At 41.4% G+C, this 25,814-nt stretch overlaps 2 protein-coding genes across 2 annotated transcripts in view; both read right to left on the bottom strand.

Annotated features, from left to right (window-relative positions):
- kcnip3a (Kv channel interacting protein 3a, calsenilin) overlaps positions 1 to 8,804 on the bottom strand; it is a 42,462-nt gene extending 33,658 nt beyond the window's left edge. Inside the window, exon 1 of the mRNA XM_084359532.1 lies at positions 8,644 to 8,804. Coding sequence (XP_084215658.1) covers positions 8,644 to 8,649 — 6 coding nt within the window. The 5' untranslated portion in view covers positions 8,650 to 8,804. The remainder of the gene's footprint in view (positions 1 to 8,643) is intronic.
- Positions 8,805 to 21,613: 12,809 nt separating this feature from the next.
- Positions 21,614 to 25,547, bottom strand: pcna (proliferating cell nuclear antigen). The gene is made up of 6 exons (XM_084358877.1): positions 25,113 to 25,547; positions 23,866 to 23,963; positions 23,684 to 23,751; positions 23,395 to 23,589; positions 22,264 to 22,387; positions 21,614 to 22,162 (listed from the first exon to the last, which is right to left on the bottom strand). The coding sequence occupies exons 1-6, from the start codon at positions 25,331 to 25,333 to the stop codon at positions 22,086 to 22,088; spliced, it is 783 nt and encodes a 260-aa protein (XP_084215003.1). The 5' UTR covers positions 25,334 to 25,547; the 3' UTR covers positions 21,614 to 22,085.
- Between the last annotated feature and the right edge of the window lie 267 nt (positions 25,548 to 25,814).

Below are 25,814 nucleotides of genomic sequence, written 5' to 3'. Positions count from 1 at the left end.
TCACCGCGCTTTCAACAGTTTTTATTGTCAGCGCAGCTGCTCCATATTCTCCATCTGAAGTGAACAAATGTAAAAATAACCTGGCGAACTCATGTGAGATCAAACAGATGACATGACATGTCTATACATGAGCGATCAGAGCGGTGACATGAAAGCAGACACAGGACATACAGACTATAAATACAGGATACTGAAACCCAAATACACCTCTCTTCACAACAACCGCCCACATACTGTAGCTGCAGCACAGTGATACCTATAAGCTCTAACGACCCGCAGAACGCAACAATCCTGGGTTCAGTTAAGTGCAGAACTGATTTTTGAGCTAAAATGACGTCTTGTGCGTGAGACTGTGGCAAGAATGATATAAAATAGTGATCTAAATAATGTGGAGACGTGTAAACCTAACCTTTTAACCATCTGATCTGACTTAGGCACAAACGTTTAAGGTTATATTTTTAAAGTTTTGTCTTGTTCGGCGACTTCCCTATTCTGCAAGTAGCTCCGGCGACCAAATGAAATGCACCATAACTTGGAGCAAACTTGTGGATTTATCTGGGTTTGAACAGTGTAGGACACATTTGTGATAATATTGGTGCACAATCCAACAAAGGTCCGGTTGTTTTAATAAAAAATTCTTACATATTATATTTATAAGTGCATATTTAAAGCAACATTATGTAGATCATCCTATTTTGTGCGATTTGGCATCCCCCCACTGTTTCTGAGTGCAACACATCTGTTCTGAATACAAACGTCAGGTTTCTGTAGCACGTCATAATGATGTTATGTCTTGAAAACACATGTACTGAAGTAAACATGCGTGCTCAGGCATTTTCACAATGCAGCAGTCAAAGTTTACACGAGCACTGCACACAACTCAGAACAGTAACGTCAAGCAATAACACCTCGCTGTAAAATGCTAGTGGCTAAACCTCTGTCCAAATGGGCTGACGTGGCATATGACCAAAAACACAACTTTGCTAACACAGCCAAACATCAACCAAGTGCAACAACACAAGAGTTATAATTTAGCAAGCCAGCAAATAATACTTACTATTCAAGTCGAGCTCAGCATCTGACGTGCAGCCTTTTATTTTGTGAAGCTGTCACTATCGACTAAAAGCCAGTCTGAGTTTTACTCTCGTCTCTCGCTTGGCCATGTCTTTATCTCTCTCCTTTCCTTCATCAAGGTCCTTGTGATGTACATAGAGGCTGAGTCCAGCTATGTTGCTCACTAACCCAGCTTCTGTCTATCACTGTCTGAAATCAAGTACACATTGTTGTAACAATTGCTTAAACTGAGTGTTAAATCTGCCACCGTTTTCATTGTAAATAACATGTGTGCTATAAACTTAGTGAATGATCAATTATCCTGCAGCAGGTAAGTATTAGCTACTGTTCCAACCGCGTTACAGCTTGGTAGTTACCAGTTTTATTTTAAAAAAAAGGTTATTAAATTAAAAGACAATGACTTTTATTCCCCATACATCCCATAAACACAGCCACAAGCTTCCATTCCTTCCTGCGCTCCTATTTTAGTTCAACTTCTTTTTATTGTGTGACACATCTTATTGATCCACAGGGCAATACGTCAAAGACCTAACCTAATTTCCCTTGGAATGAAAATGAGAGTACACACACACATACATACAATGGAAAAGGTGAACAACACAACTGTCATTTAATCAGCCGCTCATATTAATATTTATTATTTCCTTCACTCTGGATGTCAGCACAAATCTGTCCGTCATTGCTCCATCTCCTAACCTCCTCATTCCATCCAATTTATTTCACAGTCAGTCACTCCTTCCCCATCTCTGCTCCACACACACACACACACACACACACACACACACACACACACACACACACACACACACACACACAAACACACACACACCTCACCCTCAACTTTCACCATAATGTCACCTGTCAGCAGACTACTCTCCAGGTGAGGCAGAAATACCAACTGGGATCTAAACACAAGGGAGGCACACTCAACCTCTGCGAGAGCGAGAAAGATAGTGTGTGTTTCTGTGTGCGTGTGTTTAAGCCCATGTGTGTTTCCATATGTAGAGAAATGAGGTGTGCAGGCAGAAGGAGGAGCACGGTGACGAGGACTGACAGCACAAAGACAGAAATACAGTGAGTAGTTCATAAAAAAAGAAACCTTCCACATAAATTCCACCACTCGGGATTTCTTGCAGAGGAAGCGAGAGCAAGGTGTTCTCAAATCTCTGCCGTACAGGCACGAAGACACAGGTTTACTGGGAGTCGGTTCCTTTTGTTGTCAATATGTGTTTAAAAAAATGACACGGAAGAGATTTGTTCCAAAATAAGTCAGAATAAAGAGATACTCGAGTTGTAAAAGGACTGGCAGCACAAAAAAAAAGTTTCAAATTCAAATTTATGAAAGACATGGAGAGACAAGACAAGAAATGCTGGAGCTTGACCTGTACTACAGATTAAAAACCAGAATTCATCTGCTTCTGCTGCTTCAGTTTCATCCATTTCTTTTTTTTTAAAATCTGCCTCTTGTCTGATAAGGATGTCCATCAGCTGTTTCTAACGATGCTCTGGAACGAACCACGCACCGCCGTCATTAGCAAACATTTTTTATTATAATCATAAACTAACTCAACAAATTACTGCTTTTACTTAAGTTCTGCATGTGGTTTACTGTTGCCTTAACTTAGCTATCCAAGATGGTGGACGTGCTCGCTTATGATCTACTCAGATGGCGTAGTCACAAGCCCTTTATGTCTATAGAGGAAGTGGATCCATGGTGGTCCATCATGTTGCACCGCCATGTTTCTATGGTAGCCCAGAAGAGACAAACCCAACATTAGTTCTAGAGGAGACCGTTGCAACCACACTGCTAGATGTCACTATATCCTACACACTGGACCTTTAACTCTAGCAGAGGTACATCAGCAGTTAATCTGTCTATTTTCTGTCTCGTTTTAACTTAATGGAAGGCAGAACTGTTTCGAGGAAATAATGTGTTTTAACCTTTTGTTATAAATCTTTTCTTTGTAATGTCATTTGTCTTAATAAATGAAAAACAAAACAACTCAACAAGGAAAGAAGACCTGAAACGACCTGTGAAGCTGAAACAAAAACAAGTCACGAGTCGATTGACAACAGAAAAACAGCCTCACAGATGGCAGCTTGGATGATAGTTCAAGAGCCAGACTGATGAACTTTTGGATACGTGCCATCCTCTATCCAGCACAACTACAACCTTCACTGAGAGTTGATAGAAGAAGAAATCTACGTGGTTGTGTATAAGATGTGGTTTTGCATATGAAGCCTGCTGCACCCCGAAGAAAATATGCAAGCAGGCCGATGGTCGAGAGCTGATACTATTTGTGTCCTGACTGCTTGAGCTCCTCAGTATGGCTGTCAGTGTGAATCAGTGTGTCTGTGGGAGGATGGCACATCCATATGGACTGCATGCTGTTCGTGTGTGTGTGTGTGTGTTTGTGTGTGTGTGTGTCTGAGAGAGCAAGAGCAAGCGTATTATATTAATGTGTGAGCCTTCATGTGGAGAAAGAATTAATACTCTGGGGAGGCTCTGAGCAATAGAGGAGCCATGTTTCAATTATCAGCTCCTCCTCCTCTTCCTCTCTCTCTAACACACACACACACACACACAGACACACACACATACATGCATCAGTCCATGCCAAACACAACAGATGCTGTCATTCCTCTTCGTATAGGTCAATAAATACATTGATGGACAATGCAGATACAGTGTATGAAGATCACAAGATCACTTGATCAGTGATTGATATTTTACAGCAGCGTCTTTCCACCTCACGGCATTTTTCCGCCCTCTAGGTCGATAACATTGTTGTTGTGTGTAGCTTTGTGTGTGTTTCTTTATGTACTCTAACAAATACATTTCAAAGCTCATTTACAATGATAGATATGCCCCTTTCTAGCACCCAGACCCTGAGAAAATGAAACTACAGTGAGATAAAATGAAGTTTTCAGGGGAAAAAGGCCACTCTAATCACCAGCTGCAAAGTCTTCTGGTGTACTATTTCTCTGCAGTGCTGTGAAGAAAAGCTCTCCTCAGCCTTTGATGTCGGAGTTGGATCAGAAGTGTGTTCCCACTTTGAAGGATACAGTTACCAGACCTGTTCAATTATTTAAATCTCCCAATCACTCCACCTATTGAACAGGTGGGTCCCTCAGACACTTTATCAGGTGCAGCACAATGCGCTGTATGAGTGTGTGTGCGTGTAGCCGTCAGCCTGTCTGCTGTAGTGTCACTGATCTGTCCAGGCTGACTGTGTGTGACTGCTCTGATTGACGTGCCGCTTTGTGGAAAACTGCAACATCAGACTGAGTCTCTTAAAGGAAAAGACCACAGTGAAAGACTTATTACGTGAGCTTTGGAGTCGCAGTGAGACGGCATCTTTATCTTCAGCTCAGTTACGAGTGAAGACTCGGTATATGAGCGGAGCAACTGTGGGCTAGTTTTACCATCTCAAATCCCAACATTTCAACAACAGATGTTGGAAGGTAATTGATAAAGACAAAATAGAATATCTAATCTTTTTCTGTGGCATGATAGAATAATAAAACTGATTGTATGAGACTGTCCTGCCAAGAAAGATGATCAGTTGTTTAAAGTCTGCAGAGGTGCAGGGAAAACACACAGTGTTCATTTCTGACAGTTAACATTGTTTTTTTGTCTGTTTTTTGTTCTTCTTTCACCTACATGCCTGTAGAGTCTAAGAGACAGTATTTCTGGGGATGTAAGGTGGGTTAAAGGATGAAAAAATATATTCTCTACTTTTGTTATTGTCAACAAATCCAATCAAAAGACCAGAACCATCAAGTGCTAATCCGGATTTAAGCCTGACGCACCGGGGTTAATAAAAATACGGCTCAGGTTTCCAGCTATAGTTCCCTATCAGAAATCATAACAGATATACATGATCAGACCATATCCTGCTTTAAATATCTCTTTCACTTCACTTTGTGATATAGAGCAATGGTTTCATCTGCATAACTTCTCAACTCAGTCACCAGAGTTAAATGTTAGCAGTTAACGTCTCTGTGAAGCCACTGATAGGTTCACATTTTTTATCTGTCATAGTACAATATTGAGATTTCTACAATACGTATCATATCACATTCACATTACATGTTTATGACCTGATTTTCATGTGAAGTGGAGGGGATGGCGAGACAGCGAGGTGCTGGTCTAGACTGCTATTCAACACTTGTAAGCGAGCCAACACAAGAGGACAATTATGCTTGTGGCGACAAATCGGGACAAAACAAGATCTTTTCCTGACCTAACCAAGTGGTTTTTGTGCCTAAACCGGACCATAAGCACAACGATATCACAACATTAAATAAAGATGTTTGAACCTAAAGAAACATAAAATTGCAACATGAAGAACTTCTGCAGTATTTTGCCTTATTGTCTCATGAGACAATTAATTAATCGTCATTATTCGATGTGTTCACGATCATTCAATCACTGTGATACAGAGTGAGGAGAGGGTCTAAATTGAAAATACTAGATGTGTGTAAAAAAGGAGTAGGCTAGTGATGCTTTCTTCAACGTCCATAATGTCTTCATTATTAACTTTCTCACATTCCCTGTGTTCCCTACTTGGTGTCTCTGTAGCCAACACACCTTCAAGTGTAGGCTCGATAGCTACGCTGTAATTCCTAAACGTACAATGATATGTTACGCTTTAGTCCGTCTCTTTACACTTTCTATTAGTTAGTTCCTACTGAAGGAATCTACTTTATTCCTTAATCAGGAATAAACGTTTAACAGGAGTACCTATTTTCAGCAGGACAGTGAATGTGGGACTGAACAGTGGAGCTCAGTGGCTCAGAGGAATACGATTTATCAGGCTTTGGCTACACAGACAACACTTGTTAGTAGTGAAAGTTGATGGTGAACATGAGATCACTTAATCAACTAAATCCGAGGCTGAGCTTTTTTTAACCTGATGACAAATCTGAAACATCATGATGTCGTATACCGTGTAAAGATATGTTAGGACTCTTTGTGACAGCCGCTCTGATCTCACCCAAATGACTCAGAATGAGCAAACAACTACAAACCACTATTGATCATACATGCAGTCATGCTTTTTCGCAAAAAATGAGTGAGTCACACACTCAAATATCAGGCACTCGGATGCCTCACAGCGCGATTTAATTCAAAACACCTGCATGTCGATAACCAGGGAGAGCAGAAAAGAGAAAAATCAAAATATTGAAGGAGAGCTGCTGCTGCAGATGATTATGGCAGGTGTCACACTGCTGCTAATAATGGCTGCTCATGCCAATAATTTATACAACATTTTCCCAACTGAAACTGTAAATGTTAAACACGTGACTTGTGTTGAACATTTACCTATATGGAGGTGAGAGATACCCCAAAACAAACAGACAGCTGCAGCAATCAACAGAACATTAATCTGCCGCTATATTCATAATTAATTAATTGTGTAAGCATTGTTCAAGCTAAATGCCAAACGTCGTTTAGTTCTAGCTTCACAAAGACGATGATTTGTTACTTTGTGATATTAAATTGAATATTTTAGCCTTTTAACCGAAGAAGCATTTTAAAGACATTTCTATTTTTTTTTTTACATTTTTTGCTCAAATGATTCATTGATTTTTTTCAGAAGACAAACAGATTAGAGAGAGAGAATGATTAATTATCTCTGCTAAGAAGATTTGTTTTTGCCCGTGTTTGTCTGTTGGTAGGTCGGTTGGTTGGTTTGTCAGCAGGATTACACAAAAACTGCTGAAGGTGGAGGATGGGTCTCAGATCCGGATAAAGGGACGATCCAGGATTTTTTTTCTCACTTGCTTTGAAGCTGAAATAGAGAATTCTAGAGAAAGATAGTTATTTATTATTTTTTTTATTCATAATTACTGAATCTCATTCTCAGGTCTTCAAATACTGACGCTTTCAGATGGCCACCTGGGAACGATCTTTCTCTTGAATCTGCTTCATCTTATTTGACATTTACATTAATTTCTCAGGGAATAATGCATGGATCTAATGAACAAATCAGGCATATATGGGTGGCTGGTATGAGCTAGTGCTGTACAGAAAACTCATCTGCAGTGACTTTGATTATCAATGAATCGTTATTTTAAGCAAAAATGGCAAAAAAAAGTAAATATTTTCTGTGTTTTTTTATATTCTTACAGGTAAAACTAAACAACATGCAGGTTTTTGACTGTTGGTTAGGAAAAATCAAGACATTTTAAACTGACACCAGCAGATTTGGGCATCTGTGACGGCCATTTCTCCAAATTTGCTGAAAATGTGTTCACTAAATGATTAACTGTTTAATCAAGAAAACACTCACCGAATAATCGGTTGCAGCAGTTTGAAGCCATCACCAACAAGCACACATAACATGATGAATCACAGATGTGGGAAAAAAACAGAGAAACGAGTGCACACCTGTGCAAAAAAACTGCCCCCACGCACCCACACACTGAAGCCTGCAGACCTCAGCTCTCCAACTGATTATGTTTGTGACTGATCAACCGATTCACTGACTGACAGATTGACTCTCTGGGTGATTGATGATGAGCCTCATCATTCACAGAGAGGCTTTGCCTCATTTCCACTGCTTTCAATCCAACATCCTCCCACAACCAGACCACAGAGAGCTGTGTCCGCTCATTCAGATGTTTGTGCGCCTGCTGTCTCAGTGGTCTAATGTTTGCATCTGTGCACAGAGAAAACATCTCTGAAATTAAACTGAGGCAGAAGCTTCCTCGTGAACAACCATGTGAGAGGAGCTGCCATCCTCCCTAAAACAACTTCATTTGCATCTGCAAGGTTTTCCTTGTTTTCCAGCCCACCATGAGGAACATTCATAGAGAGGGAACATCAGCCAGAAACAGATCATTCTGGGTCATTATAATGAGCCCTGCCTTGCAAGGTGTTTAAAGTCACTTCAGGGAGGCTGGGCTTTCCCTTTTACAGTCTATTACCTCGGATTTAGACTCAGAGGCTGCTTGTTGCTAAGGACAGATCTGCTAAATTGTTTCTTTTTAGCCAGGAGGCAAACGAGCAGAGGCAGAATTACAAACACAATCTTCCTCCTCTTCCCAGAATTGAGGATTTATGGCAAACTGTGCGGATTTTAAGCCGGATTTTAAGTCACGCGTGTATCACTTGCCGCCACATGTGTAGGTATTTCCACTCAGAACAGATAAAGCACACATGCTTAACAAAAAAACAAAAAACAAAAAAACATTTGGAGGGAGCGAGAAGGAGGAAAGTCGCGGACGACGTGATGCCAAGTGACACTTGCTGCTGGAAGCCGTCTGCAGAGGAGCGTCTCCTCCTCAGCCTCCAGCAGGGCTGCAATTACATAACTTCACTCCCAAACTCAGCTTTCGGCAAAAGTGGGAGCAAATGAGGCGCCGGGGGAAGCAGAAAATTAGATAAAATATCATTTTCTCGCCAACAAGTAGAAGCCTGGCCAGCAGATCCAGGCTGTTGATTTAACTTACGCGTTTGTTTTTGCTTCAACACCTGCAGAAATAAAAAATATATCATTTCAACCTGTCGCCTCGTCGTGCGTACGACAACAGCAAATGATGTCCACGTCCGTGTCTTACCTGCATGTTTCCGTGTGTTGTGACGGCGACACCGATGGCTGATTTCTGTCCGAGTGTGTCCTCTCTGCGTGGACCCTCAACCTCCGACTGCCGCTCCGCTGGATGCGAAGGAATGTGCGCACACACATCCACACGCACGTCCACACATCCACACACACACACACACACACACACACGGACATATAGAGGGAAGGGGTGGGGGTGGAGTGAGGGGTGCAGTCAGAGAGGAAACAAGTGGACCATCATCTTTTACAGTGTGATGAGGATGATGATGTGAAGACAAAGTCAACAGGCTGCCAGCAGAGTTAATGCTCCTCATGCTTCAGCTGAAAACATCACCTGCAGGAGGATGAACACCTGGACCACAGCTGATCACCAGAAAAGAGGAGCTACTGTGGGTTTTTTTATGAACATACAGTGTGTATTTTATCCTTTACCTCTCTTGTGCTGCAGCAGAGGTGGATTTCCTTTCCTCTGGTGTAATAATAGCCTATAAAATCTCTTAATATAGGATTTTTAACTAATGGCTTCATTAATCGTTACTACATAGTCTAATAATGCTGTGTGGATCACTTATAAGCCTTTAATATGAACATGCCTTTGGTTGATGTTCATCTCTAAACTCTTTTTATCATGACAAACCCTTTAAAGGAATAGTTCTTCAATAAAAGAAAATTCAGTCATTGTCTACTCACCCTCACGCCGATGGAAAGTCAAGGTCAAGTTTCATAGTCGACAAAACATTTCTGGAGTTTCACAGCAAAACTGAGTTGCAGCATTCTCCTACACAGCTGAAGCTGATGGGGACTTGTTTTAAAACTTATAAAAACATCCGAATAAGAAACATAAAATGACTCGTCTGGTGTTATCTAAGTCTGTGGAAGCCAAGAAATCCAAATTAATTTGAAAAGATGTTATTTGCACCCTCTTTAAAGATGAAAAGCCAAGATAAAAGCGTACACCATCTGAAGTGGGTGCAGAAGCTCGACTGTGCGTGGAGCATTTAAATAACATCTTTTCAAAGCAATTTAAGGATGTTCACTCCCTCCAGGATGTTGTATGTGATCCATTTTGGGGTTTTTTGGGTTGTTTTTAAAACAACTCCCCATCTTCTTCAGCTGTTTTAAGAGAATGCCGCAACTCTGTTTTGCTGTGAAGCTCCAGAAATGTTTTGTGGACCACGAAACTTCACCTCCATCGGCGTGAAGCTGAGCAGATAATGACCAAAATTTTATTTTTGAGTGAACTGTTCCTTTAACCACTTACAGTACCTTGTGGCAGCAGGTAATGCTTCACCTTAACTCCTCCTCCTGGCATTCTTAAGCAGCTTAAAGACACTTTTAGACACAAATTCTCCATAACATGGCCGACTATTGTGTAGTTGTGAGGACATCTTCATGTGTAGCTTCCTATGAAGCACCTGTGATCCTGTTAAGTGTGTGTCTTGTTTATTAAACAGATGTATTAATTGTTGATATGCTGGTTGTAAAGACTACATAGGGGGAGCTTAGGTGCTGCTGGGCTGCAGCTGGAGTTAAATCCATTTATTGACAACTTATTAACATTTACAACTGCTGGCTTGATTAATTAATTGTAAGAACTCTTTATTGATATTTCATAAGGATGTATAGCTGCAGGTGACTTGTAGGTTTACCAAAAGTAAGAGATCTGATGATCATAAAACAGTCATGAAGAAAGAGGATAGACGTACTAGATGTCTAGTACTTGAATCTCATCTCATCTCCAAAAAAGAAAAAGTAAAAATATTCGCCAATTTGGCCTTTTTCATTCATCGTTCCTCTTCTTCGTGATCACCGTGACCAATTTCAGCATGTCAAGAACAGAGAGGAGTGTGTGTGGTTGTGTGTTGCATTAGATTACAGTATGTGATTGTCATTAGAGTGATTGGTACAGAAATGCAATTACAGCCCTGCTGGAGAATCCGTGCGCTTGGTGAGGAACTGAATCAATTTAGGTGACCTTGGCTCTCTGTGAAGCTGCCCGGAGCAGAGAGAGGGAGCGAGAGACGGAGAGAGACTGTAGCAAGATGCTAAATAGCAATCAAGCCAGGTCAAGCATCCTCACACATAACGCTGATTGCATAATGAACAGCCAAGAAATGTAAATAGCCTGCAGGATGAATGAGGAAGGCCATCTGACTAATAAAACTGCTTCCCATTAGCCACCAAAGCTGAAGACACATTTCCATATGTTCCCACATGAGCCACATAGCACCGAAGAAGGCATGTTGAGAAAAACACAGTCATGTGGCGTTTCATTTCGGTGCTAGCCTCCAGCATGTCCACTACAAAAAGAAATCTGTCTGCAGCATTCACTTTGAATTCATCTGTCTCATGAAAAGATGCTGGACATAGATGTGGTGAACACGCAGTAGTCACGCAGGCCACACCCTCACATCAGTAAGAGACCAAGAAAAAAGAGCAATTCAATACTGTTAAACAAATTCAAACGTAAAATCATTCAGAACTGCAAACACACAACACATAACACCAACAAAAGGGAAGAGGGGGGCAGCAGACTGATGCATCAGTTCAACACAAAACCATCAATTTCACCCAACCTGACAAGTTAGTCAGTTTGGGGTATGTAGACCGTCATGTACAGAGCACAGAACCGGCAAACACAAACACACATGACTAAAACTCATTTTAGTCACATCTTGTCGACGCCTTTTTGGCCGACGGACCAAGTTGAATCGATTGGTTGTTCAGTTTAGTGAATCAGTGCACGAGAAGAGAATCCCCTGAAGTCCTGTCGCTGTAGTGCGCAGAACGGCCAAGCTAGTTGGGCGTCGGCTGTAGTCCTCGTGGTGTGCGTTCTGACGTTTTTTAAGGAGACCTTGAGACAGTTTCCAGCCATGTTTGTTGCCAAAGGTATTTTCCCTACCTTTCTGTTTTAGTCTAAACCTAACCAGATAATTAGCACAGCGTTGTCACAACATGAAATATAAAGTTTCACCTAAACAAATGTTAAATTGCAACATAAAGAAATGTAAAGTTTCAACATATCCGGGGTTTGCTGGACTGCCCATTGCAAGCATTTATTCTGGCGAGTGGTTTGTCCAGTACCACCTACAGCTTTGCTTTTAAATTATTCTTAATGCTTAATTCATTAAGTTTTAACAGTGAATGTCATGGCAACACAATATTCGTTCTCTGGAAATATCACTAACTTTTTAAATAACACTACTTCTGAAAGGTTGCATCACACGGTAAGACAAAATATACTTGCCTTACATAAACTTCTCGTCCTAAGAGACAGCCAACATGTAATTTCAGACAGACACACCTTATGACACAGTTTGGTGAGAAAATGACCTGCTGATTATAAATCTGCTGAGGATATGCAGCTCAATATAACAAGGTCTCTTCGGAAAGGTCGAAAGTTGAGGGAAAGATTAAAACTCTCTTAAAGTTCTTATCTCTAAAGTGGCTTTTAACAAAGTGGGTTTTTTCTGTCTCGCCCGTTATCTCCATCTTCATCTCCGCCTGTCCTCTCTCATCTTGTTTCCCACTTCACACACACACACACGCACACACACAACATGTTCACAGCTGATACCACACAAATAATTGCGTCTCCTCCCACTGGGTGAGCATCATTTAGAGGCCAATGAAAGAGGACAGCGTATTAACATGTGAGTGATGGAGAGAGTGAAGATTTACACGAGAGGGACACACACACACACGCACGCACGCACACACACAAACACACATGCGCACACACACACACACACACACACACAAACACACACACACACACACACACACACACACACACACACACACACACACACACACACACACACACACACAAATACACAAACTCTTTACCTGTCTTCTGTTTCTTTTTGTCTTTGTTGTACTCGACCATCCCAATATGTTATTCTTTAAGCCTCCACCCTGCCAATGCAAACACAAACACACGCACGCATTCGATTTTTGTCTTCCTCACAGCGAAGGAAGGATAACAGGTATCAGAGAGTATGGCTCAGTAGGACAAACAATCAGTGCAAGGTTCAGCTCCATCTGAACCCACACAGAATAAACATGATGGAAACAGCTCTGGTTGAAGATCTGCAGCGGCCCTCTGATCCTCGGGGGATATAACACGGTTGACCAGGGCTGTTTGAATCAGCCGCTTGTTCCCCCCCAAAGGACATCCATAGTCTCTGTGGAAGAGGAGGAAGGACAGCAAACACACTGGGAGAGAAGGGACAGATGTGGAGGCAACGCTGTGTTCTTACTGGAGAGACACAGCAGTATTTAATAATATGTATTGAGGTCTGACCCCCAGTTTGGGCACCAGTTCTTCAGTGGTGTTCAGATGAGTCCAGTTTATTGCCCCTGATTGATTTGTGTGATTTGTAGCTTTTCTGCTATTTGTATTTAACCGTGCTGTCATATATTTTGCGCATAACAAATTCCATCAGAAGTGGTCAGATTAAACTGAACCAGTTTATTTGTTAAGTGTTTTTAAGATTGACATTAAGTACTGTTTAACGCATTTCTGTGGGAGTTCAATGGATTTGGGATGCGGAGACTACACAACATATAATTCAGCGAGCCTTCAGTCTGCGTTTTCGCTCATTTGAATCTTTTATTTTTGTGAATGTGACAGAGCATGATAATTGGATGTTAGTTGCGTCATTGAATCACAGCGGACAGCTGAAAGGAAGCATCTGCTGTTATGTTCATCATCTCATTTATTCATGTTTGTCCTTCAGTTTGTCGTTTGTCTGTATGTCCTCTAGAGGTTTCCCACCAACACATTACATATCCCAGTTGGCACCGGACGTCAGTTTAGCATCAGAAAGGTGTTGCACTGATGTTGGACAGATGTAAACTATGTTTTTATTTGGAAATTAAAGTCAGGTTGACATCAAAACCCAACATCAGCTTGATATCAACTTCCAACGTTGGATAGACGAAACAAATGCAACAGAAAGACTCTTATTGTGTTCTGCCTCTTACCTCAGTGTCTCATTTGTGTGTGATTTATGTGATTTAGCTGAAGCACGACTGCACTGTCCTTATGAGATTAATAATCATCTATCTACATTATCTGCGGGAGGTGTAGCGTCAAGTGTAAGTGTGTTTTATCAACTAGTTTCCCAATGATACCTGAGTCATTTCTACAGTTGTCTGGCATCCAGTGAAATCAGCGTAGGCTAATTTAATGTTTAAAATGAACATCAGACAGGCAAATAAGTATTACTGAAATTAACATTACCCAGTGTTACAGTCGGGTTATCCACAAGCTCAAGGCCTCACCACTGAATCAAAGTAAACACTGAAGGTGCAGGGAAACACAATCAGCTAAAAAACATCCAAATTAATGTAGTTAAATGTTAAAGGAAACATATTCTGCTCAGTTTCAGGTTCATAACTTTATTTTGGGTTACTGCTAGAGTAGGTTTACATGCTTTAATGCTCTGTATTCCCCCTCCGTCTGAAACCCTCTGTTTTAGCTCCTATCCCCCGTCCCATATACCCAGTCTGCTCTGATTGGTCAGCTCAAACATGCCTGACCCAGCACCACTAACTACAACAGGGCTGCTGTGCTTATTCTTAGGCGCCAAACTACCTACTAGATATAAATTATGCAAATGTGTGACTCAGTGACATAGTATGATGTCACAAAGTCACAGAATTAAAGTCGAGACTAATCACGAGGCGTTCAGGAGCAGTGCTTTCTGGAAGAGAGGACCTTCTGTTCTCTTATACATGCATAACGAAACAATGAAAAAGCACAATAGGTTTACTTTAATATTTTACACAACGGCCATTTTCACTTTTGCACATTCGACTATTTTTGTGTCAAGGAGGTAAAATTAGAGTCTTCTTCGCATCAACTAGACAATTCCCTCCCACCGCAAGATTAGCCACGGATTCATTCACTTCCCCCTTTTGCTACTGTAAACTAATGGGCATGAATCTATACGCCGCGCCTGTCGGCTTAAAGCCGTCACCATGAGAGAAGAAAGAGGTGTTGGAGGGAGGTGGGGTCGATCATCAAAGCACTGTAAAAATCCTGTCTGCTGGAGGCTGACAGCGAGAGTGGAGATTCCCCGAGAAGGAGCCTCGCAACTGGGATGATACAGTCGGTTATTTCCATCACCTTTGGAAGAAACGGAAGAAATAATGCACACATAGACACGCACTCACACAACAGCAGCAGTAGCAGCTCGAGAGTTATTCGCCGCTCAGAAGGATTTCATGTCTCTATGGAGAAGAATGTCTATTTTTAGAAGCGATATAAATAGATCTGTAGCTCCATCGCTTGCATTCATGTCTGAATGTACCCAGAAGCCTATACTGTTTATTATTTTCTTATCTCCATGTGTCTCCAGGGATGTGTTTCTCTGCCCAAGATTCCTCTGCTCTCCTCCTGAGTGTGTGTGAGGAACAGTTTATTATTGCGATGAGCTGCAATTTGTCTCAGTGACATTAGTGCTGAGGTATGATGGTCTCAGAGCACACTGACACCCAGGCTAACACAGAGGGAAAGTGCCTGAGCGTAATTGGTAAGAGGTTGTCACATTCATCAATACACTTTCTACAGCCCTCCTCGGACCAATAAGAGGCCCAGATGCATCGAGATAACAACCACCTCTCCCCACAGAGCAACCACAGAGCTGGATAATGTCTTCTCCTGAGCACGAGACAAATAGTAAACCTCAGACACGTCGGTATACCCTCGTTAATACGCTTGCGTCATCACCAGGCTGGAGGAAGTGGACACAAAGGAGCAGAGGGACACTGGCAACTTATGGGGGAGGCAGAGTGGGAGTGAGACAGGGAGCAACTTTGTAGCCGTGGAAACAGTTGCTAAGTAGCAAAGTAGCCGAGGCATCCCTGGATGAAGAGGGACAAAGATCTGATTGTGCAGAAAAGGAGGAGAGTGGAAGAAATATGTAAAGTTTAAAAAATGTTGACTCACATTCTGCTCTGGAACAAAACTGTGAATGACTTTTTTGTTACATGTTTCAACAAGGAAACAAACTTAAAATTTGTCATCGTTTGGTTTTTAGTTCAGTTATTTCCTATTTTATTTTGAAGGTTCTCTCCTTGTGTGCCATCATTTACTTTCCACTTCCTGTCTTTGTCTGTTTCCAGTACTTTTCCCTGCTTACCTGTGTTCCCAGTGTTCCTGTGCTCCTCACAGTCTGATTATCCCTCCACACCTGTCTCACATCAGCCTCGTTGGCCCTGACCGGTTCCCAGTGTTCTTTATAGCTGATCAGCTCCTTCCCTCCTCGCTTGTTTCCTCCTCTCATTCCTCTCACTTGTCACCAAACACCTCATCCCCTTGTAAGTTCAGTGTGTTTGCCTGATCCTGCTGTTCAGTTAACCTGTTACTGTGTTTTATCGTGGAATAAAGTTCTGCAACAGATCCTGCCGTCTCCACCGTCTTTGATCTCAGCCTGACAGGATTTACAAGAAACCATGAACGATGAAGAATTTGCCATAGCTGTTTTGGAAAGTTCACGTTTTTCCTTCCTCATAACTGTGCAATCTCTTGAGGGAGTCTGGGGATATGGTGGTTGAAATGATTTGAGTGTACTCCATCAAAGAAAATCCATTTTGCATGTTGTCCTTCTCTTCAATCCGTCAAGTAGGTGGTCCTTGTGACCCAGACCACCTCTGAATATGGTCTGAGCAACTGTATCTCAAGCTAATCACTTGTGATCAGGTCACCCAAGACACAAAAACTATGACTCTCCAAAAATTCATATTGATCACATGGATTTATTGATAGTTAAAATAATCTTGTAAGATTGTTTTAACTATCCATCAATAAATCCATTAGTCCAAAAAAAAATCACAATTTCCTAAAGCCCAAGTCGATTTCACCGCTTTCTTTGCCCAATTAACAGCCCCAAACTGAGAAACGCTGTGTTAACTATTGAATAAGACAAAGCAAAGCAGCAAATCTTTGCAATTGAGAAACTGGAATTAGTGAATGTTAGGGACTTTTTTTACTTTACTTTTTAACAATCAATCAATTATCAAGTTAGTTTCTGGCAATTTAATGAGCAGCTCATTATTTCAGCTCTAACCTTTTTATCTTGAGAACATTTTTAAATTTATAAGCTAAATAAACCATTTAAAACCCAACTGGGTTATCTGAAAGTTACCCCAGTGGAAAACACGGCTGGTTTTCTTGACTCATGCAAAGTTTGTCTTGAAGTCTTTAAATATGGTTTATGGATTGAAGAGGAAACGTATAAACAAGGATTTAAACATTTAAAACTGGTTTGTGTCACTACAATGTAACTTTCAACAAATCAGCCACCATATTGATTATTTGTCCCACCTGTGTCAGTAACACTCAGGTGTGACTCCCTGTCTACAGCACACTCCTCCATCTCTGCACTTCCCTTCCCTCTTCTTCCCCATCTGCATCGCCTCGTCCTCTCCCTCTCCCTCGCTGCTGTGAAATCTGAGTGACAGAAAACAGGGACAAAGAGGACATCCCATTAATATGCTAATCCATGCGGGGATGACTTCAACACGCGGAGCACAGTCAGAAATACATGTGTGTGTCAGCTGTGTGGCATGCTGAGTGAAATCAAAGCTCGTCGAGGAGAAGGAGGAAGTGGAGGACGAGGAGGGTCATATGAATGCAATGTGGGGAGGTGGGGGTGCTGTTGTGTGCATAAAATGAGGGAATCCCCACCAAATCCTTGCAATAGAAAGAGGAGCCTAAAACATTCGACAGGCTGGTTCGAAGCAGGTGGATCACGCAGTGTGTGCGACTGGTGTGTCCTTGCCATGTGCCATGCCTTCTTTGCTCTGCGCTGGTATCAATAATCCATGCAACCTGCTCTTGTGGAGAGACAGCAGAGCACTGAAGGCTTATGTAAGCGAGTGTCAGGTCTGAGACATGGAATGGGATCGACCCTCCAGGATGTCACTGACTGACAGAGCAGAGAAACCAGGAGGCTGCACGTAACGCTGGAGAAACAAAGAGATCCTGCAGCATCTGTATTGTACATGTGGAAGTGAGAATGCACTATATGCTTTGACATTGTCCATGTTTGTTTTGTTGCTGATAAGGTTTGAAACATCTCCTCAGCCTCCCTGACCCGGAGGATGAGCACTACTCTCTCTTCTGTTTCAGTAAAAGAACAGCACTCAGAAGACTCCCACTGCCTTGCAGAGAAAGACAGCCAGCGAGAATGTTTCATCCCATTCCCCTTATCTCCTCGGCCAAAATCCCCTGCCTCCAGAAAGCAATTTAAAGGCTAGACAGAGACAGAGAGAGAGAGAGAGAGGGAGAGAGAGGGAGAGAGAGAGAGAGAGAGAGAGAGAGAGAGAGATGCAGGAATGCAGCCTCATGATAAGACAGTAGAGATCAGGCTCGCTCGAATACAACAGGCTACATCAAAGCTAAATGTAAGTACACTAAGAAACGTTAAAATGAGGGATGAAATACAAATAAAACCTTAGATTAAAGCCTGTGATGCTGTTCATTCTTAGTGTGGCAAAGGGTTTAAAAACACTACTGAAGGCCTTTAAACTATTAACACAGGAACCCACAATAACATAAGATAATGTGCATGTTTGATGACACTGATGATTTAAAATAACGTGTGTAGGATTGTGTTAGGACTTAAGCACACTTCTGTTTGGGTGCTTTAATCTTGTTGAACTGATCGATCAGTTGTCATCATCATGCCCAGTGACCACGTTGTGTAAGTACCAAATGTGCTTGCGCCCACCTGTGCGCCCCTGGGTGTGTTTTTCCTAAAGTGGGGTGTGGTCAGGCACACTGATGGCCCATTTTATTATCTTTAGGCAGCAGAAAGTGACTCCACCATAGACCAACACGAAGCTAGTCTAAAGTCAATGGTGCAGTATTTTTCTTGCTATTTAAAAGGCGCACTGTTCAGATACATAGGTTCAGATAATAACAACCCAGAACCAACAGTGACACCTTCAAATGTTATTGTTAAAAATCAGTTTCCTGTTATTTAAGACTGATTGTCACACTGGAGGATGAAACCATAAACGGTTCAATGATTTTCTGTCTTATGTAAGCCATTCCAGATTCATTTGTTGTGAAAGGGTGCACAAATAAAATTGTTTATGTAATACCTCTGTGTTGTGTTTTCTTCAGCTGCTTTAATGAAAAATGCAACAGATAAGTTGGATAGTAATAATCACTTTATGTACAGTTATTATAAACTGACTCAAGTAAAACATGAGAACAAATAAGTCAGGATGGATCAAAAGTTACGCACTTGACTGATGTAAGTTTCAAACTTCTGTAGCTCTTACTTGAAGACATTTTGTCTGGCTGGCCTAAATCTGCTCTGGCAATTAAATATAACTCATAATTAGATCTCTGACATTATTCGTCTTTATGAAGCATGTCTGAGGTTGCAGTCTGAAATTGTGGCCAATTCAGAAGCGGAAACCCCAATCAGGTTGGACCCTCTGCTCTGTTCCAGGAAGTAATTAATTTTAACCTGGGAGGCGGTGGTTAATTAAATATTGAGGCAGCTTAAATGGCTGCACCGTTGCTCTGCTTTATCGGTCACTTCCTAAGATGACAGTCCCATCTCTTTTCTCTGCTCTGCATCTCAAGGCACATATTTCTTCCCTTATCTGTGGCTCCATCAGATAAACCCACAGCTGCAGTACATTGTGTTTTAGAAAATAAAATACTGGGAGTACAGCTTCCCCCGAGAGTTCAAGAACATTTCAGTCCAAAGTAGAAAGCCGCTGATAGCTGGTATGGATTTAGACGACTCAAACTGAAATATCGATATTAGGAATAATGAAATACAACATCATGTATATTTGGTAATAAAGAAATGCACGAAATACAATCCTCTTTTCCAACCACATGGGTGCAAGTTCATTAGGGTCCAGGCCTTTCAGCAGATGCATTTTAATATTCCAGAGGAGTCTGGGATTACACCGGCAGGCAATCTACTGTGATGTTATAATCTGCTCTGTCTATGCTCCACTGTCTCTCACTGCTTTTATTCCTTATTCAACCAGGGCAGGTAAGAGCAAAGTCGTATTTTATAGTGGTGGCACGGAAAATGAGAAAATGCCTCTTTATGGGAGCAGAAGACATAGAAAGATGGATGGATGAAGGTGTGCTAAAAAGTTTGACATTTTGTGAAGTATAGTTATTCTCTTTCTGGCTGAGTCTTAATCAAATAGATGAGAAGATTGATGTCAGTCTCAAACTCGAGTGCTAGTTGCAGCATCATGTATGAAGCTGCAGCAGCAATCAGTTAGCTTATCCTAGCATAAAGAGTCTGTAAATGTTAATTTCCAGTCTTTTAGCTAAACTAAACTAAGATAAACTAAGCTAACCGGTTGTAGCCATTAGCTTCATATTTATCAACCTTCTCATCTATTTGCCAAAGTCAAACTATTCAGCAGACAAACCAAAGAATAAATCGCTAAATTTAACTTCCTTGTCACATTATGTCATTGTAAACTCTGTACAGTGGTTCAGTTTAGACAAGGGCCAGATGTGACTGCCAGTCAGATTAAAGCTTTGTGAGGATTAAACTGTCTGACTGTAGCCTACATGACCAACTGCACTGAGACACAGTGAACATCAGCTAACCACAGACAGACAGTCAGTCAGACAGACAGACAGACTGACTGACTGATGGTCTCTCAGGTATTTCTGACTGCATGTTTGCTCACTGAGCTGCATGAGAAGCTGCCAGACTCCAGCAAACTCTGTTCAGAGCACTATATGTCAAAATCCCTGTGATATGGTTGAGTAACTGTAATACAATGAGACAATGAGGCAGAGGACACGTCCTTGATTCTGGCTGACGGTCATGCAGCATTAGGTATAAACAGATTATCAGTACAATGTTGAGTAGCTGAGGAGTTTCCACCGTGGAGAGGAAAATTCATACTCTCATTGTTAAACTTTTCATCCTTTTCATCCAGGAAAACTGACCAATGAAAAATAAGTTGAAGTTGAGTACATTTCTTCAGAATAAATGATTTCACAAACGTGACCAGTCAGGTGACTGTGATCTTCCTCTCCTACAGAAACATAGTAAAAGTGCACCGCCTAGTGGCCATTCACAAGAGGTGGACAGTAACTAAGTACATCTACTCCTCTACAATCCTGAGGTACTTATACTTGATCTACTCTTTTACCTTGCTACTCCACTACATTTAGAGGGAAATACTTAACTGTACAGATTAATATTTCACATTAAAACACAGTGTACTGTTACAGATCAAACCAGTGGTGCTCAACATTTTATAACCTTATGTGTATGACGTTTTAGCAGTTCGACCTGAGACATTTCAGCTCTAAACATCTCACATGGATTCCTATGAATAACTCAGAGACCCTGCCTTGGGACAGTTTGACATGTCAGTGTGCTGCTAAATAAGATATTAATCTAAGGATATTGTGGTTTCATGGTCATAACTGTTTGATGTGCTTTTATGAAAATGTGCGATATGTGTAACTGTATGTCTGACGTGTGTAAACTGGGCAGAGCTGCCTGAGGATGCAAAATATATGTCAGTGTAAACTGACAAAGTTGCATCATACATCATGTTAAAATCAACAAGTGGTAGCAGTGGGGTTTACTGCAGTTACACACATGTACATTCACCTCCACAAATGTTTTCCTGGTGGTATATAAGACTCTTTTTAAGATTGCCTTCTATGAAGAACACAAGCCAAGTACAAAGGGAATAAAATTAATCTAAAATAAGGTTGTTCCCCTAGAGGATCCAGTGCAGGAGGTAAGTATGAGATCCAGTGTAAGGGTGATCATTAGCTTGGCTACTGGTTTTATGTGTGATCAAAGTCTAATAGAGCAGAAAGATCTTACAGACTCGCTATTAAAAATAAGTTTAACTTTAAACACTTTGAAGACCTGCAAGTGTCTTCTTTCAATGTGCAGCTTTAGTCCACATATGTCACAAACACAAAAGGATATTGGAAACAACTTGGATCATTTATTTTGGACTGAATCAATGAATACAAAAACATTTGGGGTTGGCGGACATTGCGACACCATAGGAAGTATTTACAAATGCGTTATCTACAAGAAGGAATGGGATATTTGAAACCTGCTTTCCCAAAATGGGCAAAAATAGAGAGAGAGAGACACCAAAGTGGAGCGAACAAGTGCTGAAATTAACACTGGGGCTATTTGGACCACAGCCAGCAGCTCTGAACTCCACTTCAGAGCCAGTGAAGCGTTGTCACATCACACAGATGGCATCATTCATACGGCTGACTGAATCAAAGTTGACACAACACCTCCTGCTGTGGATCTCATTAGACAGGCGGACATCAGAGACCTCAGTGATCATCGTGAGATCACTTCAGCCCTCCAATCACTCAGGACAAGTCCCAGTCGCCTGCTTTTCTCTATTCTTCCTTTTTGGGCCATTAGAAACAACTTAGGAAGCTTCTTCATCAATCTTGGGTGCCAAGTAGTATTTGACGTGTCCCATATCAGCAATCTTGTACTCCACCACTGTAGGAAGAAAAAAAAAGTCAAGTTAGGGTCACAACGTCTGTAAAAACATTGATAATCCAAATGAAGACTTCACTTTTAAAAATGACAGCTGTTCTTACCGAGGGGGATGTCAGCAGACATGCTGAGGGTGACTGTCTTTGACAGTGGTGTGGCCTTGGTGAAGAAGTTCAGGTAGTTGAGGGCAAAGATCAGCTGGACGGGTTCATTCATCTCAATGGTAACCTAAAGACAGGAAGTAAAAGGGAATTGTCAAACATTTTAAGATATGTCATCAGAACAGTAAAAATAAAAAGGATTGCAGCATTATCAATGAATTTAATTATGTTTGTGCCGAAGGTGAAGGCTTTAAGTAGCTTGCTCTGTCAGACTACAAACAGTTTGTATGACAAGAACGGTTCTTTAAAAAAGGTTCTTCTCATGAAATTTGGATCTGACCAACATCAAATGGATCAAAACCAGATCTTTGTTCAGTCTGATTTATTGGTGCCGTGTCTGACCATTTTTGTTTTTGACTGCAGTACAGGTTACTGCCATTTATGGCCTCTTACGGAGTTATTTCACATATCTTCTGACTCTTTTAAGTAACTGTCTTATAATGCATTTTCTTGTCTTATTGATAATACGATTATGTGCCTTTTTATTGTTGCTTTGTGTGGACCCCAGTAAAACTAGCAAACACTGGGAGGTAATGTAGATTCAAAATATAGAGAAAAATAATAATAATTTTCCTGTCAATCGAATAATTGTTTCAGCTTTTAATAGTTGCTTCTGGGAACAAACATTAATTCAGCAATAAATAATTTGAACTAATTGTTTTTTGTTTGAATTAATAATTCTTGATAATGGAAATAAGACATTTTTGGTTTCTAAAAAACAAAGTAATCAAGTCACTGTGAACTTCTGGTCACATGTTATTTGTGAAATTTGAACAGTGCATACAGTCATTCATTATTAGGATTATTATTTCTACTTAATTTTTCTATTCTATTTTGCTGTGTCTCGTTTCATTTTCCTTCATCATTCACTCTTTATATTGGCAATTATTCCCTTTATATCCTCACCACTGCACTCTGGTGGACAAACTATGCAATGGCAACACCATTATTAAACATAATGGCATTTCCGTTCTATAGCTTCTTGTTTATTTACTACTGATATTGGCCAGATGTATCGTGTGGCTCCACTGTTACCAAAATCAGATTTTAACTCAGTCCATCATTAATACTCACTGCCTCATCCTCTTTGTCTACGTTGCTGGTCTGGGACAGCTTGACGTTTCCTGTGCCCAGCTCTCCAGTGGCGGAGAACTTGACTCCGTCCTTGGCGCAGGAGATCATGACGGCGTCACCGATCTGGGACAGGTCACGGCAGATACGGGCAAACTCGCCAGAGGGCATCTTCACCACACAGCTGTACTCCTGCTCCTGGAAAGGACAACAGACGGACAGGGGTCAGGAACAGTGTGTATGAAAAAGCGCGTTTGACCCAAAACACAAGGACAGGCCAGAGATTACTTACTGGAATACCCAGCTGCTCCACATCCAGGTCCATCAATTTCATCTCATAATCTGACACCTTCTCCTGATCTGTAAGTGAAGAGATAAACAAGACAACATTGCTTAAGACAAATGGCTAAACAGCATGTGTGAAGTAAATCATCTTGCCACTTTTAAGTCCACAAACTACAGTGAAGAACTTACTGAGTGTCTCAAACACAAGGGCGAGTGTGTCTGCGTTGTCTTCTGCTCTGAGGGTGATGATGTCTTCATTTCCTGCGCACTTCAGGATCTTTGACATACTGTATGGGAACGACAGGAAGGGAAAAAGTGAAAACTTGTCCATGCAGCACACTTTGTAGTGTCAAATAATAAAAAAAAACATAAGACATTAATAATGCCTGTAAAGAAAAATATTGCACCTTTATGTTTTTCTGAATGTAATTATGAATTAATTGTTTTGGCCTTGTAGGGACATAAGAAATAAAACCTTCAAGTGTGAGTATGAACTACTCTCCTGTTTTGTATAATTAAAAATTGAGTTGGATTCAATTTAGGTGTCAATGAAATGCAAATTATGTCACTTTGGGTTTTAGCGTTGAGGTGCAGCCTTAAATGTAGGCTTATTTTGTCTATATATTAATAATAAATGTTTGATTATTACCATTTATGAAATCTGAGGTAGTTTTACTTACAAAAGAAAGACTTAAACTAAATGTTTCTGCAGCTGTAAGTAAATATAAAAACATATCCGTGTGTGTATTAAAGTAAAACAAACTGTAAAAACCACATCACAGCTTGGTAACTTCATTCATCCAGAGCACCGGCGCAACGTTACAAAAGAGAAGAAACCGGAAACGGAAGTGGAATTTGCCGGGTTCGACAACAATTCCCGCCAACCCTCCCTACGGAGAATTTGGCGCTCAACTGACGTCGCGACGTAATTATAAAGTAGCTGCGTCATAACTTTGTCTTTGCCCAATAAATGAAAAAACGGTGGTGTTATTTGTAAATATCACATGTACAGCCTGCTCCGTTTGAAGGCTGACATCACGAAGTTAACTCTGAGAGGGATACATTTCCTACAAATCCAGCACAGAGACATGCCCGGGCAATACCGCCAAGATGGCCACCCTCTTTGTATGTGCAGATATTAGACACAGGCCATTAACTCATGCTAACAAAAGACACTAAAATAAAACGACCGCCTGACTGTGTGTAACGTTGGCGGTTTTCTATGTGCGTTAAACCCGCTCAGACAAACCAAACCTCGCATGTTTTTACATCGATTTAAGCGGCCGCCAAACTTTGGTAACTCGACCTGTCAAACTACAACACGCAGCACACACTTCATTTCTTATGCTAGCCAACAACCAAACAACGGAATACATCGAAGTCAAATAATATGATAGTTTTCTGGCTACAAGATCTGTGAGTGGCGTTTACTCCACCTGCTGAGGTTGACTCCCATGGCGAGGTTTCTGTCGCAGCGGTACGAGTCGAAGCCATCGTGCCGCAGGGTGAGCTGCACCAGCGAGACGTGAGAGGAGTCCATGCTCTGGAGGGAGATGCCGGACGAGCTGACGTCCCAGCAGGCTTCTGTGATCAGATCCTTCAGAGCCTCCAGCACCTTCTTCAGGATGGAGCCCTGGACCAGACGAGCCTCAAACATGGTGGCTGTGGGTAGTTTTAAGTCTGCGCAGATTCAAACGAAGAGAGTTTTCTGTCGCCTTTAGCGTTGCTCCGTCGAAATGGAGGCTGCAGTTTGAGATATCAGCGAGTTGGGAGAGATACAGACTCCTCTAAGAAGTTCAGTCTTTGTGTTGTTAGCTAGCAGAGGTCCAGCACGCAGACACACTCTCACTGCAGACGGAGGGTTTGAGCTGTAAGCGCGCGCTAACGTCAGGTTTTAATGATTCGGCGTCTTTACGTCACTTCCGTGTCCTTGTCCGGACGTCCCAGCGACTGGAAAACGGGGGGAGTGATGTCGGCCATATTGGAGAGGACACTGCCGTAAACTGTGTACAATAAACTCTCAGTCCTGCTCCGTCTGCTGTGATTTATGTGTTGTAACTCTGTTTATAACCGTATGCTTGTGTAACATATCATTTTGTTTACATTACAAGGAGGAAAAAATATAATTTTGAAAGTGC

Source organism: Pagrus pagrus, assembly GCF_965226575.1.
Source record: "Pagrus pagrus genome assembly, chromosome: 8".
Lineage (NCBI taxonomy): Eukaryota > Metazoa > Chordata > Actinopteri > Spariformes > Sparidae > Pagrus > Pagrus pagrus.
The sequence above is the reverse complement of the archived record's forward strand: the minus strand, read 5'-3'. Positions and strand labels throughout refer to the sequence as shown.